Source organism: Haemorhous mexicanus, chromosome 12, assembly GCF_027477595.1.
Source record: "Haemorhous mexicanus isolate bHaeMex1 chromosome 12, bHaeMex1.pri, whole genome shotgun sequence".
Classification (NCBI taxonomy): Eukaryota; Metazoa; Chordata; class Aves; order Passeriformes; family Fringillidae; genus Haemorhous; species Haemorhous mexicanus.
This window is the reverse complement of record NC_082352.1, coordinates 21,670,701-21,685,937: the sequence shown is the minus strand read 5'-3', so window position 1 is coordinate 21,685,937 and position 15,237 is coordinate 21,670,701. Positions and strand designations below refer to the sequence as shown.

General features: G+C 61.6%; 2 protein-coding genes across 2 annotated transcripts; both read right to left on the bottom strand.

Moving 5' to 3' along the window:
- Nucleotides 1-395: 395 nt before the first annotated feature.
- Nucleotides 396-7,661, bottom strand: CPNE7 (copine 7). Its single transcript, XM_059857552.1, has 16 exons — nt 7,386-7,661; nt 6,306-6,675; nt 4,063-4,245; nt 3,921-3,995; nt 3,466-3,540; nt 3,307-3,390; nt 3,129-3,218; nt 2,888-2,986; nt 2,468-2,554; nt 2,292-2,351; nt 2,074-2,207; nt 1,896-1,950; nt 1,708-1,759; nt 1,507-1,640; nt 1,137-1,373; nt 396-922 (listed from the first exon to the last, which is right to left on the bottom strand). The coding sequence occupies exons 2-16, from the start codon at nt 6,510-6,512 to the stop codon at nt 785-787; spliced, it is 1,710 nt and encodes a 569-aa protein (XP_059713535.1). The 5' UTR covers nt 6,513-6,675; nt 7,386-7,661; the 3' UTR covers nt 396-784.
- Nucleotides 7,662-9,097: 1,436 nt separating this feature from the next.
- Nucleotides 9,098-14,350, bottom strand: RPL13 (ribosomal protein L13). The gene is made up of 6 exons (XM_059857551.1): nt 14,247-14,350; nt 13,949-14,061; nt 12,938-13,079; nt 11,343-11,516; nt 10,080-10,136; nt 9,098-9,295 (listed from the first exon to the last, which is right to left on the bottom strand). Exons 2-6 carry the CDS (start codon nt 14,050-14,052, stop codon nt 9,137-9,139), a joined length of 636 nt encoding a protein of 211 aa, XP_059713534.1. The 5' UTR covers nt 14,053-14,061; nt 14,247-14,350; the 3' UTR covers nt 9,098-9,136.
- Between the last annotated feature and the right edge of the window lie 887 nt (nt 14,351-15,237).

Sequence of the window (15,237 nt, the reverse complement as noted above, 5' to 3'; positions counted from 1 at the left end):
CACAGGGTACACGGCACAGGGCACATGGTACAGGGCACACGGCACACAGCACATGGCACACAGCACACGGCACACAGCACACGGCACACAGCACACGGCACGTGGCAGTGGCCGTGTGCTGGGCAGCAGGGCTCGCTCCGTGGCCGCCTCTCCCCGCTCCGTGCCCTGGATTCGGCGCCGCTCACAGCGGTGCAGCGCCCGCCCTGGCACATCAAAGCCGCGGCTGCTCCGGCGCTCCCGGCACGCTGCCGGCCGCGGACACCCGGAACGGGGTGGGGGCTGGGGCTGCCCTCGGTTGTCACCGTGAGGGAACACGGCGGCATCCAGGAGCTGTCAGCCTCCCCACCCACCCCGAGTGACCCCCCGAGGGTGGGGTCGCACCCAGAGAGCAGGAGGATGGGCACAGGGGTGGTGCTTTATTGGGGGGATCATGCAGCCTCCAAAGATCACAGTGACAGAGAAGCGGGGACCGAGGGGACAGCAGAGGTGGGTCTGGGCCACAGGACTGGACAGGCAGTGCTGGGGGTGTCCTGCACTGGGGGGCCGGGACTTTCCCCATGTCCCAGCCGGGGCGCTGTGGCAGGGCAGGGCCTGGCAGGGACCCCGTGTGTCCCCAGGCCACACCGGGGCAGAGGGGGTCTCACTGGGGCACGCTAGACTGGGGCTGGGGACCTTCACTGGGGCAACCAAAGCTGGGGGACACTGGGGGCGTCTCACAGGGGGAACTGAGGCTGGAGTCAGGGCCGGGGGTCCCTCACTAGGGAAAACCGAGGTGGGGGCTCCCTCACTGCGGGGAGCCGAGGCTGGGGTCGGGGGTGGGCGGCCGGGGGCAGCGCGGGGGGAAGGCCTTGTAGCTGTAGTACTCCACCACCTGCTTGGGCACCTCCGCCAGCACGCACTTGGCCAGGGCTGTGGGTGACGCCTGCGGGACACCGGGACACCGGGCTGAGCCGCGGGCACCGGCTCCCCGCGCCGCCAGGGGCGGAGGGGACGGGAGAGGACAGGAGGGGCAGAGGGGAAGAGAGGGAAAAGATGGATGGGAGGGGGAAACAGAGGACGGGAGGGGATGAAAAGGGGCGGGAGGGGACAGAAGGGGATGGGAGGGGCAGGCAGGACCTCGTCGCTGCCCCACTCACGTTCTTGAACTCGCGGAAGGGGACGAACTGGACGATGTCGCGCAGGACGGGCTCGCCCTTGGGGGAGCGCAGCACACCGTCGTCCCCGTCCAGGATCTGCATGTCCGTGAAGTCGGCGTTGCCCACGCCGACGATGATGATGGACATGGGCAGGTAGGAGGCGCGGACGATGGCCTCCCGCGTGTCCGCCATGTCCGTCACCACGCCGTCGGTCAGGATCAGCAGGATGAAGTATTGCTGGGGGGACAGGGATGCTCGGGGGGCTGCCTGAGCCCGAGCTCGGGGGGCTGCCCGCCCCTGGCCGGAGCAGCCACACGTGTCACGAGTGTGCAGGGTCCAAGCCCGGCCCGGCAGGGACACAGGGACCCACCGAGGCCTCCTTGGTCCGCTCCTCGTCGGCCGCCACACGAGCCACCTTGGAGATGATGGGAGCCACGTTGGTGGGGCCGTAGAGCTGGATTTTGGGCAGGCAGCTCTGGTAGGACTCCACGACGCCCTGGATGCCTGTGGGGTGTGTGAGGGGTGAGGGGCATGCCAGCCATGGGTCCGGCCCCTCTGGAGCTGGACTCACCCTCACACTCGTCGTTGTCGGGGTTGAAGTTGATGGCGAAGTCGTGGGAGACCTGGAGGGAGGGAGGGGAGGGGGCAGCTGGTGCACCCCCTACCACAGCCCCTGGCATCTGCCAAGCCCTGCCAGTGCCACAGCCAAGGGTACCCAGAGGAACAAGCACATCCCTGGGGTCCCACAGACCCCCTCACCTCATACTTGGGGGGGATCCTGGCACCAAAGCCCAGAGCCGAGAATTTCTTATCGCTGCAAGGGAAGGGGCGTGAGGAGCTCTGGTGCCAGCACTGAGTGCCTGTCACCAGCAGATATCAGCCCGAGGTGGATGTCACCAGAGTGTGTGGCCCCGGGGGACCTGCCAGAGCCACCAACCTGTCGTAGTCCTGGCAGATTTCACCCACAGCCACCAGTGCCTTGAGGTACTCGTTGGGCTGGTAGGGGTTGATGTAGTGCAGGGAGCAGCTGTTCCGGGGGTCCCCGTTGGAGGCCGTGAAGTCGATGGCCACCTGGTGGGGGGGACAGTGGGGGTCACCCAGGGTGGGCAGGGCCACTGGGGTGTCCCTGCTGGGTGGGGAGGGGACCCTGCTCACCGTGAAATGGATCTGACAGCCACCCATGATGTAATCCAGGAAGGAGTAAACCCTGTGGATCTTCCAGAGGGATCTGCATCAGGTGGCTGTGCCCTATGCTGGCCCATGGAGCCTGGCACAGCCTGCCATAGTCTGGAACTGCCTGGCACGGCCTGGCACAGCTCCCAGGAGCTCACCTTCAGGTCCAGCAGCACCACGACCCCTGAATTCTTGTAGTTGCGCTTCTTGATCTTGTACTTGGGGTTCATGCAGTCCCACTGCACCTGTGGCACCGGCACCCGCGCTGCCTGCGGCCCCCCCGGGGCACGGCCCAGCCCGGGCACCCCCACCCCGGTGGGGACCCCACGGCCCCGGAACATTGTGTCCCTGCCCCCCCACAGCCCCAGGGTGCAGCTGCCTTCCCCCACTGCCAGCCACCCCATCCATGACTGATTCCCCAGAAGACCCCAAAACCACCATCCCTTCCCCAAACAGGAGGGCAGAGAGAAGAAAATGATGCCAAACCCAGAGGAGGAGCTGGAAGGTGGCTGCTAGGACAGGCTCTGCTGGCAGCACACAGGGTGACCCCAGGCCATCCCCGTGTCCCCATGTCCCACCTTGTTCTCCCCCATGGCCTTCTGCATCTCCTCGAAGGTGGTGAAGAACTCCCCGATGAAGTCGTGCTTGCCCCGCGAGTCGTAGTCCCACACCACGCACTGTGATGGGCACGGCTCAGGGGGGCACCAGGGGGGCTCAGCCCCATCCCCAGCACTGAGGGGTCCCCAGCACACCCCCAGGGAAGCTGGGGTTCAGATGTCCCCAGGGCAGGAATAGAGGGTCCCCATCATTCTTCCTCACCCTCAGCTTCCTCTTCTCCTCACAGCTGCAGAGTGAGTTGAGGGAGACTTTGAAGGGCTCCCAGATGGGGCTGAGGTTGTTCTTCACCACCTGCAGGACAGGGTTGGGGGGCTCAGGGGGCCGGGGAGCCCCCAGGGTGGCCGTGGGGGGCCGGGGCCCGGTGCTGCCACAGCCCCACCTCGGTGCGGTACACCAGCTGCTCACTGCGGTCGTCGTCGATGCGGTAGATCTCCAGGAAGGGATCTGACTTGCTGAACAAGTCCTGGGGGAGGAGGATGAGAGAGAGAAGTGCCCACCCTGCCCGCCCTGCCCTGTTTCCCCCCAGCACCCAGCTCACCTTGTCGTCCAGTTTCTTGGCACGGAAGGCGAGCTCCACGTAGCCGTTGTTCCCCGAGATCTCCTCCGAGATGATCTGAGGAGGGTGGGTGCTCAGAGCCTGGCACAGCTTTGCCCCCCTGCCCACCAGCTCCCTGTGCTGCCCTGGGAGGGCACAGGGCCCCACGTGCCTCACCGGCACAGCAAGGACCTTCAGGATGGCCAGTAGATGCCATCGGGGACCCTGAGCCCTCCGCACCCCCAAGAGTCCGTGCCACCCTACTGATCCAGTCCAGTGCCACCCAGATGTCCCAGTTTGACGCTGTCCCAGTACCTCAGCCCTGTCCCATCCATATGTCCTGACTGGTGCCATCCCAGGATTCCATCCCGGTGCCACCCTCAGTTCGGTGCCACCCCAGCGCCCCTGCTCAGTGTCACCCACCCCAGTGTCATCCCCAGCCCAGGCTCGGTGCTCACCGTGATCGTGGACTTGCCCGCAAACTTCCCGTACTTGAGGAACAGCGGCTTCGTCACCCGTTTCTGCGCCACGATCTGCGAGAGCCCAGTGTTGGGGAGGGGACATGGCCAGGGGTCCCCAGGGAGGGGTCCCCAGGCTCACCTGCCCCACGGTGCACTCCATGCCCCCCAGGAAGTCGTCGTCGTGCGTGCCCACGCCGGCCTGGCCGTGGCTGTCGTACACCTCGAAGCGCAGCTTCTGCACCTCCTCGAAGTAGTAATCAACCGTGAAGATCTTGGCGAACACGGGGTTCAGGTTGCTCTTGATCACCTCGCTGCGATCCACCTGCGAGGGGTTGGCACAGGGCCTTGGGGTGCCAGAGCTCACGCAGGGATGTGGGAGCCCAGGGGTGTGGGGAGGCCAGATGTGGGATGTGGGATGTGGGATGGGGGCTGTCGTGAGGGGAGGTGAAGGGATGGAACATGCCAGATTGAGGGGTACAGGGATGAGGGATGGAGGAGTGAAGGAAGAAGGGATAGGGGTGCAGGATCAGGGAATGCAGGGAAGGACCAGCTGTGCCCCAATGAGTGGCATTTGGAGGAGCCCCTTTTGCCCCCCACAGCTTCCAGCCCTGGGTCTGGGATGCAGCTCCCACTGGGCTCCCTGTGGTCATCCAAGGGATGACCTCTCACTCTGCCTCTGGCTATGCTTCTATGCTTTGCCACAGCTCCGCTGGAGCAGGAGCAACAGGCTGGTGCCAGGAAAGCAGCTGTGCCCGTCCTGGGGGTCACCAGCCCTCAGCCCTGGTGGCCCCAGTGGGCAGTTGGTGCTCAGTGTCTGCTGGCTGAGCTGGCAGCAGGTGCCGAGCAGTTCCGGAGCCTCCCCCACACTCATCCCTGCCAGGGTTGACTCAAGGGGACACATCCTGGCCAGGGCACCCTGCCAGCCCCTGGCCCCTGCCCACTGCCTCCTCAGTCCAGCATCATCTGTTGAGCCCACACGGCTGCCACAGCCACCCGTGTCCCTCCTGTGTGGGCACTGCCAGCCCCTCATTCTGGGGATGTGGCTGTTGGGTCCTCGGACCCTCTAGACCCAGCAGGTCCAAGATCTTAGACCCAGCAGCCGAGCCAGATTCAGGCACCCCCTCTGGGGCACACAGGCTGGCTGGGACAGGAGTCACTCCAAAAGGTGGCTCTTGCCTCTTGGAGCCGGCTGGTGTCTGGCACAGCACAGCCTGGAGTGTGGCACAGCACACAGAGCGTGGCACAGAGCACTGTGGCACAGCCGGGTACAAGTGTCTGGCATGGCACAGCACACCGCAGCTGGCACGGCGCCCTTGTCCCCCCCTCCCCGGCTCCGCGCTGGCTCGAGCCGAGTCGATGACACGCCGAGGGATTTAGCGCTAAATCCGCCGGCTGAGCGGCCGCGATTAGAGCGGAGCCGCCGGTGCCAGCCCGGAGCTCAGCATGGGGAGGGATGGAAGGAGCCCTGTCAGCCCCAGTGCCATCCCAGGGTCTGCCAGCCCCACTGCCAGCCCCACTGCCAGCGCCAGCCCTCCAACCCTGAGCCGCCCCGGGGGGGCTGATGTGTCCCTTGTCCCTGTCCCACGGCAGTGGAGCCACTCGGGAGCCACATGCGGTGGGCACCACGCCCTCCCTGCTCCCCGGCCCCACTGCAGCCCCAGTGGGCTGGATGTTAACCATCCATCCCCACAGGCTGCCGGGTGCCCCACAGTGCTCTGCTCACCCTGCCTCACCCCCTGGACCCCGTGTTGCACCCTGCAACCTGTTCTGCACTGTGCACCCTACTGTGCATCATCTCCTGCACCCCATCCTGCACCCCTGTTCTGCACCCTGTACCTCGGTTTGAACCTTCCACCTTATTCTGCACCTTGCACCCCATCCTGAACCCTGTACCCCCTTCTGAACCCTGACCCTGTTCTGCACCCAGCAGCCCATTCTTCATTGTCTCCTGCACCCTGGTCTGAACCCTGCACCTTGTTCTGAACCCTGCAACCTGTCTTGCACCGTGCACCTTGCTCTGCATCATCTCCTGCAGCCCTGCTCTGTACCCTGTATCCTGGTCTGAACCCTGCACCCGGTTTTGCACCTAGAACCCCACTTTGCACCCTGTACCCTCTTCTCTCCCTTATCTCCTGCACCCTGCTCTGTACCCTGCACTCTGCTCTGAACCCTGCACCCCTTTCTGCACCCTGTACCCCATTCTCTCCTGTACCCTGGTCTGCACCCTGTGCTCTGCTCCCCACCAACTCCTGCACCCTGACCCCCGTTTTGCACCCTGCATCTCACCCCCCACCTGCAGCCCCCTCCATGCCCCACCCTGTGCCCGGGTCCCGCCCTGCCCTGCCCGGCTCGGTGGGTGCCAGCAGTGCTCCCCCCTCCTACCTCCATCCACTGGCCCTGGGACTGCATCAGCAGCAGGACACAGGGGTCCGATTTGTTGAGGGTGTCGCGGTCCAGGAGGTGTTTACAGCTGACCCGCAGCTCCACCTTGGAGAGCACGGCCAGCGGGGCCTGCGGGCACGGCTCGGGCACGTCGCCCATGCCGGCCGGGCGCGGCGGGGCACCGGCGGCCCCGTGGGCGAAGGGCATGGGGGGCGAGCGGGGCGGCCGCTGTCAGGGAGCGGGGTAGGTGCCCGTCATGCCCGGGGCACGGCGCCCCGCGGTGCTGGGCACGGCCCCGGTGGCAGGACAGGGGTCCCGGGACACCTCCGAGGCGGGGTGGCCGTTCCAGTCCCGATGGCTCCGCGGGGCCCTGCAAGGCATCAAAGCACAGCGGGGTGAGCGAGAGCTGGGGCACCTCATGGCACGGCCCGGGTACCCCAGATCCCAGCCAGCACCCTGGGCACAGCTGTGGGGGATCCTGCAGGGCCGTGCCCAGCTCAGCCCCAGCCCCACCCCAGCGGCAGGATGTGTCCCGAGGGGAGGGGGGACCTAAGTGGGGTGGGGAACCCAGCCTGGAGTGTCCCGTGAGGGGCTGTGGAAGAGAAACGCCCTCCAGTCCCTGCGGGCAGCACCCCCAGCCTGGGCACGGCTCTCCGGGGGGGAATGGGGACACCAACTCCGTGTCTGTGGCACCAGGTGACGGATTCCCCCCGTGCTGGGGACAGCGTCCATCCTGCCCTAACACACAGCTGGGCAATGCTGCCTGACGGGGCAGCGAGGGGCTCTGCCAGTCCCGGCCCCAGTCCGGGGCTTGTCCCCTCACCTGCAGCTGCTGGGGGCTCCAGGCTGGGGCAGGGACAAGGACAGAGCAGCCCTTGCCCAGCTGTGCCGTCGGTGCCCAGCCCGGCCGAAGTTTCCTGAGGAAGTCATGCAGTGCCCAGGCCCTCCCCGGCACATGGCTCCGGTGCCCCGGCTCCGGTGGGCACCGTCCCCCATCCCCGGAATCGCGGGCACCCCTTGGCATCATCCACCGCTCAGTGGAGGGGACAGCGGGTCCCACCCTGCCCGTCGCCCCCTCACCTGGGTGCTGGTGGCCCGGGCTGGGGCACGGCAGGGGCTGGGTCGGGGCGTGCCCGCCGTGCCGGTGTGCCCGCCGTGCCGGTGAGCCCGCCGGAGCTGCTGCCGCTGCCACCTCCACACAACTGACTCAAGCTGCAGCTCGGGAGCGGAGCCCTAAGAGGGAGATGGATGACAAGCTCCGTTAACTGCCTCGCTGCCGGCTCCGGAGCCGAGCCCACCCCGCACCGGGGCTGAGCGGGGTCCCCAGGGTCCCCAGCACTGCTGGCTGTGCCAGGGCAGGAGCTCCTGCTCTAAGTGAGACCCCCATGGCACAGCCACCGCCCCCCACCCTCCCCAGCTGCTCCCTATGGGGTACCCAAGACCACCTTGGTCCTGGCCCCCCACACTCTGAGCCAACAGCCCAAGCACAAGGGTGGGATCCCCCCAAACCCTCGGGGCGCCCTCCCCACATGCTGGAGCATCCCACATTCCATGCACATGGAGCCCCATAGGCTGAGTCCCCAGCCCGGGACCCCCCACCCACCCCTGTCCCCCCAGCACTGCAGCGCTGTCAACCCAGCTCTATGGAAGATGATGTAATTAGCTCAAATTTGGAGGGATTAAAATGCAGATAGGGCTAACAAGCACGAGGGCACCACAGGGCCCGGGCTTCAGGAGCTAATCCCCAGACTGCCTGGCAGAAATAGGCCACTCTCCTTTCCACCCCCCACCACAGGCCCAGCACAGCTTGGTAGGGCAGGAGGCACCGACCCACAGCAGGACACAGGGGCTGGAGGGACACCGTGGTGATGGGACACACAGGCAACACCTCACCAGGCACCTCTCGCCTCTGAACTGCCCAGGAACCATGCAGCTGTGCCAGGACTGCAGCACTGAGTGTCCCCGTCCCGTCCCATCCCATCAACGGTCCGGGTGAGTGCTCCCAGAGCAGCTGTGATCCCAGCACATCCCAGTGACCCATCAAATCCTGCCCAGGGACAGGCAGAGCCTGGGATGCCCCCAACAGCCATGAGGACTGGCCAGAATTCCCATTTCTCCTGAGCTCCTGTGGTGCCACTTAAAAGTATCACAGAACCATTTGGGATGGGAAGACTCCGAAATCAGTTCACCCTCTCCCGAGTACTGCCAAAGCCACCACAATGTCCCCAAGTGCCACATCTACCACAGGATGGCCTTTAAACCATGAAGAAATGGCTACGAGTGGCCTGTAACTGGAGCAGGGGCTGAGCCAAGGGCCAGGGAGTGAAGGATGGCAGAGCAGTACAGTAAAGCCCTGGGACCTGGCTCCATCCAAGTCCAGCTGAGGGCCTGGGCCACACCTTGCTCCCCCTGTACCCCCCTCAAAATGGGTAAAGCCCCCTATGTGGGCAGCACCTGAGTGACCCCCACCACGACACCCACACAAAGAAGTGTGGAAGTCATCAAACCAGGAATACTGTCATGGAAGGCAGGGAAGGGGTAGCAGACAAAGCCGGGCACGGAGAGGGAACCCCCAAAGCCCCTCAGAATCAGAGCAGAAGGCAGCCCAGGCTGCAGCCCTGGCAAGGCAGAGGAGTGGGCACAAGGCAGGTGTTTAACTCGCTGTCAGGGAATGTGGAGCCTCCAATCACAGCCAACGAGGCTTCCCACGCTGGAACACATCCCTGCACCGCCACGGGCACACGGGGCGGCTCTGCTCGCTACATGTGCCCCAAAACCACAGCACACCGGGCTCTCTACGGCTCTTTATTGACAGTTCTGGGGAGAGCAGTTCATTTCTTCTTCTCCACATCCTGCTCCGCCGCTTCCTTGGCGCGCTTGGCGCGGATGCCGAAGAGGCGGGCGTTGGCCCGGGCCATGCGAAGGCTGGCAAAGGCCTTGAAGTTCTTCTCGTCTTCCGAGATGACACGCGCCTTCTCCCGCTTGAACACCTGCGGAGAGAGCGCCAGACAGTCAGGCTGCCCCTCGGAGCCCAGGCCTCCCACCATGGTCTCTGTGAGAACAATGGGAACGGAGTGCTCGTGCCCTGCCCTCAGCCTGCTCCGCCGGGATCTGCCTTCCCGCAGGCTCCTCACTGGAGCAGGAATGAAAACAAGCACCACGGGAAACCTGAGTCAGGTTTTACAGAATCGCGGCATTGTTAAGGTTGGTAAAGACCTTTAATAGGCCAACCGTCAGCCCAGCACCACCATGGCTACCACCAACCATGTCCTCAAGTGCCACATGCACGTGCTTTTTGAGCACTTCCAAGGATGGGGACTCCAGCTGTGCCAGGGATGGACAGCCTGGTCAGAGAAGCAATTTTCTAATATCCCACTTAAACCTCCCTTGGCACAGCTTGAGGCTGTTCCTCTAGTGCTGTCACTTGTCACCTGGGAGGAGAGCCCGACCGCCCCTCCCAGCTCCACCCTCCTATCAGGGAGCTGTAGGGAATGACCAGAGGTTTGTGACACTTCTGACAGCAGCTCTGGGAAGCAGACAGGATTTAGGCACAAATGGCGACCACAGAGCCTGCCTGAGCACTCTCACCCCAGCTGAACCCAAAGCACCCACAATTTCAGTTCTCTCAAAGACTTATTCCTGGTTTTCTTTTGATCCAGGATGGGCAATGCCTGGAGACAGCCACCCTCAGCTGTGAGGCAGCAAGGAGAGAACCCTCTCGACAAGTCCAACCTCAATCACATCACACAGAGAACATGATTCAAGGACACTTACATTCTTGATGGGCATGACAGGTCCTGTGAGCTGAGTGGCCATCTTGAGTTCCTCTGGCTGCACAACAGAAGATGGGAATGTTAGAAGAACAGAATTTAAACTTCTCTGGCTAAAACCTCAGCTAAAGCACAGCAGGTACCCAGCTTAAACATGGTGCTAATGATCCTGCCAGGAGCTGTAACACTGAATGGGAACAAAGCCAGCTTGGCACTGATGAGCTGCACCAGCGACCCACGCTGTGCCCGGATCCGGCCAGAGCAGCAGCGGTCACAGCTCTGCCAGCTGGGACAGCTTTGACACCAACTGTGCTGCTCTCAATTTACACAGGATCACAGGATCATCTAGGTTGGAAAATACCTCCATGATCATCCAGTCCAAGTTGTGCCCAATCCCCACATTGTCACCAGCCCAGAGCACTGAGTGCCACATTCGTTCCTTCTTGGACACCTCCAGGCATGGGGACTCCACACCTCCCTGGGCAGCCCCTGCTAATGCCTGACCCCCCTTTCCAGGAAGAAATTCCTGCTGTCCAACCTGAACCACCTTCCCTGGCACAAACTGAGGCCGTTCCCTGAGCCTCCTTTTCTCCAGGCTGAGCCCACACAGCTCATATACACCCAACAAGTTCCTCAGCAACTCCTTCTCAAGTTGATTCCAACTTCTTGTAAAAGCATGTCATCAGACAAAAATGACTGAACGTTTACTGAATACAGCTGACTTCCAGCAAACACATCTGAATCAGTGTTTCAGATCCAGGCTCTTCCTCACTGCTCTGAAGATGGAGTTAAGCAGCCTGGAGCTGCCAGATTCTCCACAAGATGGGAGGACAGTCTGAACTCACCCTTGTGTTCCCTGGATCTACTGGCAGCAGAGCCAGGGAACAGAGCTCTGCTCTGATCTTGGAGAGGTTTTAATGAAAACCATTTTTGAATGTCAATAACAATTGCCTTCTGGAGCCTGCCTGGCACACAGCTCTGCAGCTACTCACAGCCTGTCCCTCAGCCTTCCACCAGTAGGACTGACTCCAAGGGGAATTTCCAGCCATTGTGACAACTTAGCTCTCTAAACTAAAACTCAATTGGCTGAGCAAGGAGCAAAGCTCCAGGAATCAGCACCTAAACAAGCCAGCAGCTGCTCAGCCAAATGCCTGGCCTTGTGCTGGGCTCAGAACCATGGGGTTCACACAATGGAGAAGGCTCAGGAGCTCTGCCTGACACCAAACCTCCCAAAACAGGACACATTTCCAGCAGACAGGTTACTCACAGAGCTGTCTCCCTTCTTGGGCATGGCTGGCTTCCTGGGGAAGAGGATGAGCTTGGAGTGGTACTCCTTCAGCCTCTGCACGTTGGCCTGCAGGGACTCGGTGGACTTGTTCCGCCTCCGGGGATCCACGGAGATTCCGATAGTCCGGGCAAACTTCTTGTTGATGCCAGCGAGCTGAGGAGAGAGGAGAGAGCAGTGTCAGCATCCCACCAGCCAGGCAGGGACCCCAGCACAGCCAGCACGGGATGCAGGCTCTGGAGGAAGGCTGGGCATCAGCTGAGGGACCAACAAAGGGTGTCCTGGTGTATCTTTGTGCTTAAAATCTTGCTCAGGCTGATTTCTGCAGGTGGGTTTCCCTAGAGGAGCAAAGCGCAACCCCTGCAGGACACATTTAAACTTGGATTCAGACAGATGTTCATGAGTCAGCTCGTAGACAACTCTGGTTCACTGAACAATGGGAGCTCCATAAAATCAGGATTTTTTTTCTAACCATCTGAAACAGCCATTAAATAACTATTTTGTTACACTACTTCAAACAAAAAACTAATTTTCTGTTTGAAGACAAACAGCTGCATCCTGCTTTGTGTTCCACCATTACCCAAAAATTAAAAAAAAAAAAGTAATGAAGTATTTGGCACCCAGAAGAACAATTTCCCTGCCTCAGTGCACCAATTTCAGTTATAAATGCTTTAATTAAGACACTGAACCAGGCGCAGAGGCAGCTGGTGCTGCCAGTGAGCCTTGATGTGGAATGTGATCAGAGACACAGTGGGCAGCTCTGCAGACCACCTTCACCTGCTCAGCACACCTGGGCAGGTCACAGGGACAGGGAGCAGAGGACAGGACACACCTCCCACTTTAATCCAACTATTATTACTCCAGCTACTCTGAGATGCTGCACTGAATGGTTCTTCCTCCTGGTACAAAATCCTCTGCTAATCTTAGAACCAAATTGAGCTGAGTTTACTTGGTCCTTAACTGGAAACATTGGCTAAAATATTTGGAATTAGCCAAATATTTTAATTAATTAATTCACAAACAAACAATTTAAGTAAGACAATCTTAAGTCTTCTCCATCTCCCCAAAAAAGTTCAGGAGACTCAAGGCTCCTTCAGAATTTAAATTTCAAGGAATTCCTGAATAGTCTGGGTTGAAAAGGACATTAAAAATTTTGAAGTTCCATCCCTTGCCATGACCAGGGACACCTTCCTCTATCCCAAGCACCCGTCCAACCAGGCCTTGGACACTTCCAGGGATGAAGTAGTCACAGCTTTCCTGGGCACCTTGTGCCAGGGCCTCCCCACCCTCACAGGGAAGAACGTCTTTCATATATCCAAACTAAATTTCCCCTATTTCAGCTTTAACAGAATTTTAAATTATGCTTTCACCAAATAAACAGACTTTTACCTTTTAAAGCACTCTTCACACACCCACTCCACCATCACAGGTAAGACCAGTCTTTCCTTGCTCCCAGAGCCAGGAAATCCACAGCCTTCCATGGCAGGTACCAACACCTGAGGAAGTCACCTTGTGCATGACAGAAGCAGCTGAGCTCAGACTTTATTTGACTTTTTAAATGGATGCTCTGTACTTACTTTAAGCTCCTCCAGGCTGAAGCCTCTGCCAGCACGGACCTTTTTGTGGTATCTGATGGTAGGGCACCTCACGATGGGCCGGATGGGCCCAGCCACGGGCCGGGGGGCGATGCGGCGAGCCTTGGCCTGGCGAGCCTTCCTCCTGGAAGGGCAGGGTCACAGCATCCTTTAGCTTGGGAAACACCTCAGGTGATGGAGTCCAACCTGTGCCCGACCCCCACCACCTCATCACCCCAGCCCAGAGCACTGAGTGCTGCATCCAGCCCCTCCCTGGGCAGCCCCCCTGCCAAGGCCTGACCTCCCTTTCCAGGAAGAAATTCCTTGTGATGTCCAACCTGAGCCTCCCCTGCACAAACCGAGGCTGTTCCCTCTTCTCCTGTCCCTGCTGCCTGGGACCAGAGCCTGACCCCCTCCTGTCAGTCAGTTGTGGAGACCTAGAAGTCTCTTGAGTCTCCTTTTCTCCAGGCTGAGCCCCCCAGCTGCTCCTGGTGATCCAAACCTTTCCCAGCTTCATTCCCTTCTCTGGACATGTTCCTCAATGTCTGTCGTGCAGTGAGGAGCCAATTATAACACCGGAGTTCCAGGTGTGACATCAACACCAGTATAGGGGACAGGCCCTGTCCTGGTCCTGCTGGTCACAAGCCAAACTTCACTAGCCTCCTGCCCACCTGTGTCAGCCAGGGGGTACACGGCATCTCTACGACATGCGCCACTCCCGCCCTTGCAGGGAGGCACCTCCTGCCCTGCGATGGCTCCGGAAGGAACGGCCGGGCTGGGCCGGCTGCTGCTGCCCTGGGACCGCCGCTGCCATCAGAGACCCAGGGAAGAGCGTTCATCACTGTGGATGCAGCGATTCCGGAGATGTCTCATCACTTGGCTGCGGCTGGCAGCGGCTCGCTCCGAGTACGAGTGGGGGATGGCTGAACAGATCCACGGCGTCCCGGTTGCCGTAAGCGGCCCCGCAGAAGCCGGGACAGCCCCTCCCGCGGCCCCCGGCGCTCCGGGACTCACCTGCGGAGCTTGCGGGCGGGCTGGTTGAACCAGGTGGCGACTCGGCGCTGCCAGTCCTTGTGGAAGTGGGGCTTCAGGATCATCCCATTGCGGCTGGGCGCCATGGCTGCGGCCTGCGGACACCGGCACGGTTAACGCGGGGACACCCGAGGCGCCCCCAAGCCCGCGGTCCCCAGCCCGGCGCGGCCCCATCGGCGCCCCTGGGGCCTCCCCCGCGTCCCCGCGCGGGGCTGTGGCGGCGGCGGGCGCGGCCCCGGCGGGCGGATGGCGGCGGATGGCGCCCCCGGCCCTCACTCACCTCCCGCCACGACAATGGCGACCGGAAAGGAAGCGCGGGCGCGGCGGCGCCGGAAGTGTCGCGGCGGTGCCCAATGGGCAGCGCGGGAGCGGCCCGGAGGGGGGCGGGGCCAGCGGGGGGAGGCGCCGGCTGCTCCGTGCCCGCAGCAAAGATGGCGGCGGCTTAAAGGGCCCGCGCACGGCGGGGGAAATGGGGCCACGGGGAGCGCGGACATGGGGAACAAAGCCGCAGCCAGCCTCGATTAGCAGCAGCGGCTCGATGCCCTCTCCCGTGCCCAGCACCTCTTGGTCAGGGCGATGGGACGGACACTGGGCAGGGCTTCCGCTGGTCCCAAATCCTGAGGGATCCCCATGCAAGCCCAGAGCAGGATCCCTGCTCCCTGGTGCCCTTTTGGGGTAGCAGCATTCTCTCGCATGAGGCAGGAGAAGGATCTCCTGGGTAGATCCCAGATCCCACAGCAGTGGGATCCACAGCCTTTGCCCGGGAGCAGTGGCACAGCAGCGCTGGCAGCAGCCCAGAAGCCACCAAGGACCCTGCGCTGTCCCCCCAGAGCACCGCTCCCACCATCACCCTCTGCTCCACAGAGCTGAACCCCCCTCCCCACAAAGATTTCATGAGTTAAAAAAAGAAAATCAAAGAAAACTTGAAATTTCATCTGCTGCTGGAAAAGGAAATTCAAAGAGTGAGACTGGGAAGAAACAAACAAATTTGGAATTAAAACAATCAGGCAGCAGTGTCCAAAATACAGAAAATTACTTGTGTCCCTGAACTCAAGGGAGATCACCCCCTAGGCACTGAGAGAGCCCAGGGATTGGGCTGGGACAGGGGAGAAGACACAGTGCAGAACATCTTCACATTCTCAGGGAAGCAGGAGGCTCCCAGCTCCAGCCTGACCCAGGACAGGAGCCTGGGACTGTGACAAAGGCCCAAGGGCTGGGAGCTGTCAGAGCCCAGGCTTGGGCTGGGGTCTTTCAGGTCACAGACAGTCCTG

Excerpts from the sequence above, each read along its gene's own strand:
- CPNE7 (XM_059857552.1), bottom strand. The coding sequence starts at position 6,512 with ATGCCCTTCGCCCACGGGGCCGCCGGTGCCCCGCCGCGCCCGGCCGGC. Across the intron at positions 2,208-2,291 it reads GCTGTCAGATCCATTTCACG|GTGGCCATCGACTTCACGGC; the intron begins GTGAGCAGGGTC and ends CCCCCCCACCAG. Across the intron at positions 1,641-1,707 it reads CGACAACGACGAGTGTGAGG|GCATCCAGGGCGTCGTGGAG; the intron begins GTGAGTCCAGCT and ends CACACCCCACAG.
- RPL13 (XM_059857551.1), bottom strand. The coding sequence starts at position 14,052 with ATGGCGCCCAGCCGCAATGGGATGATCCTGAAGCCCCACTTCCACAAG. Across the intron at positions 13,080-13,948 it reads CCCGCCCGCAAGCTCCGCAG|GAGGAAGGCTCGCCAGGCCA; the intron begins GTGAGTCCCGGA and ends CTGCCCTTCCAG. Across the intron at positions 9,296-10,079 it reads CTGTCATGCCCATCAAGAAT|GTGTTCAAGCGGGAGAAGGC; the intron begins GTAAGTGTCCTT and ends CTCTCTCCGCAG.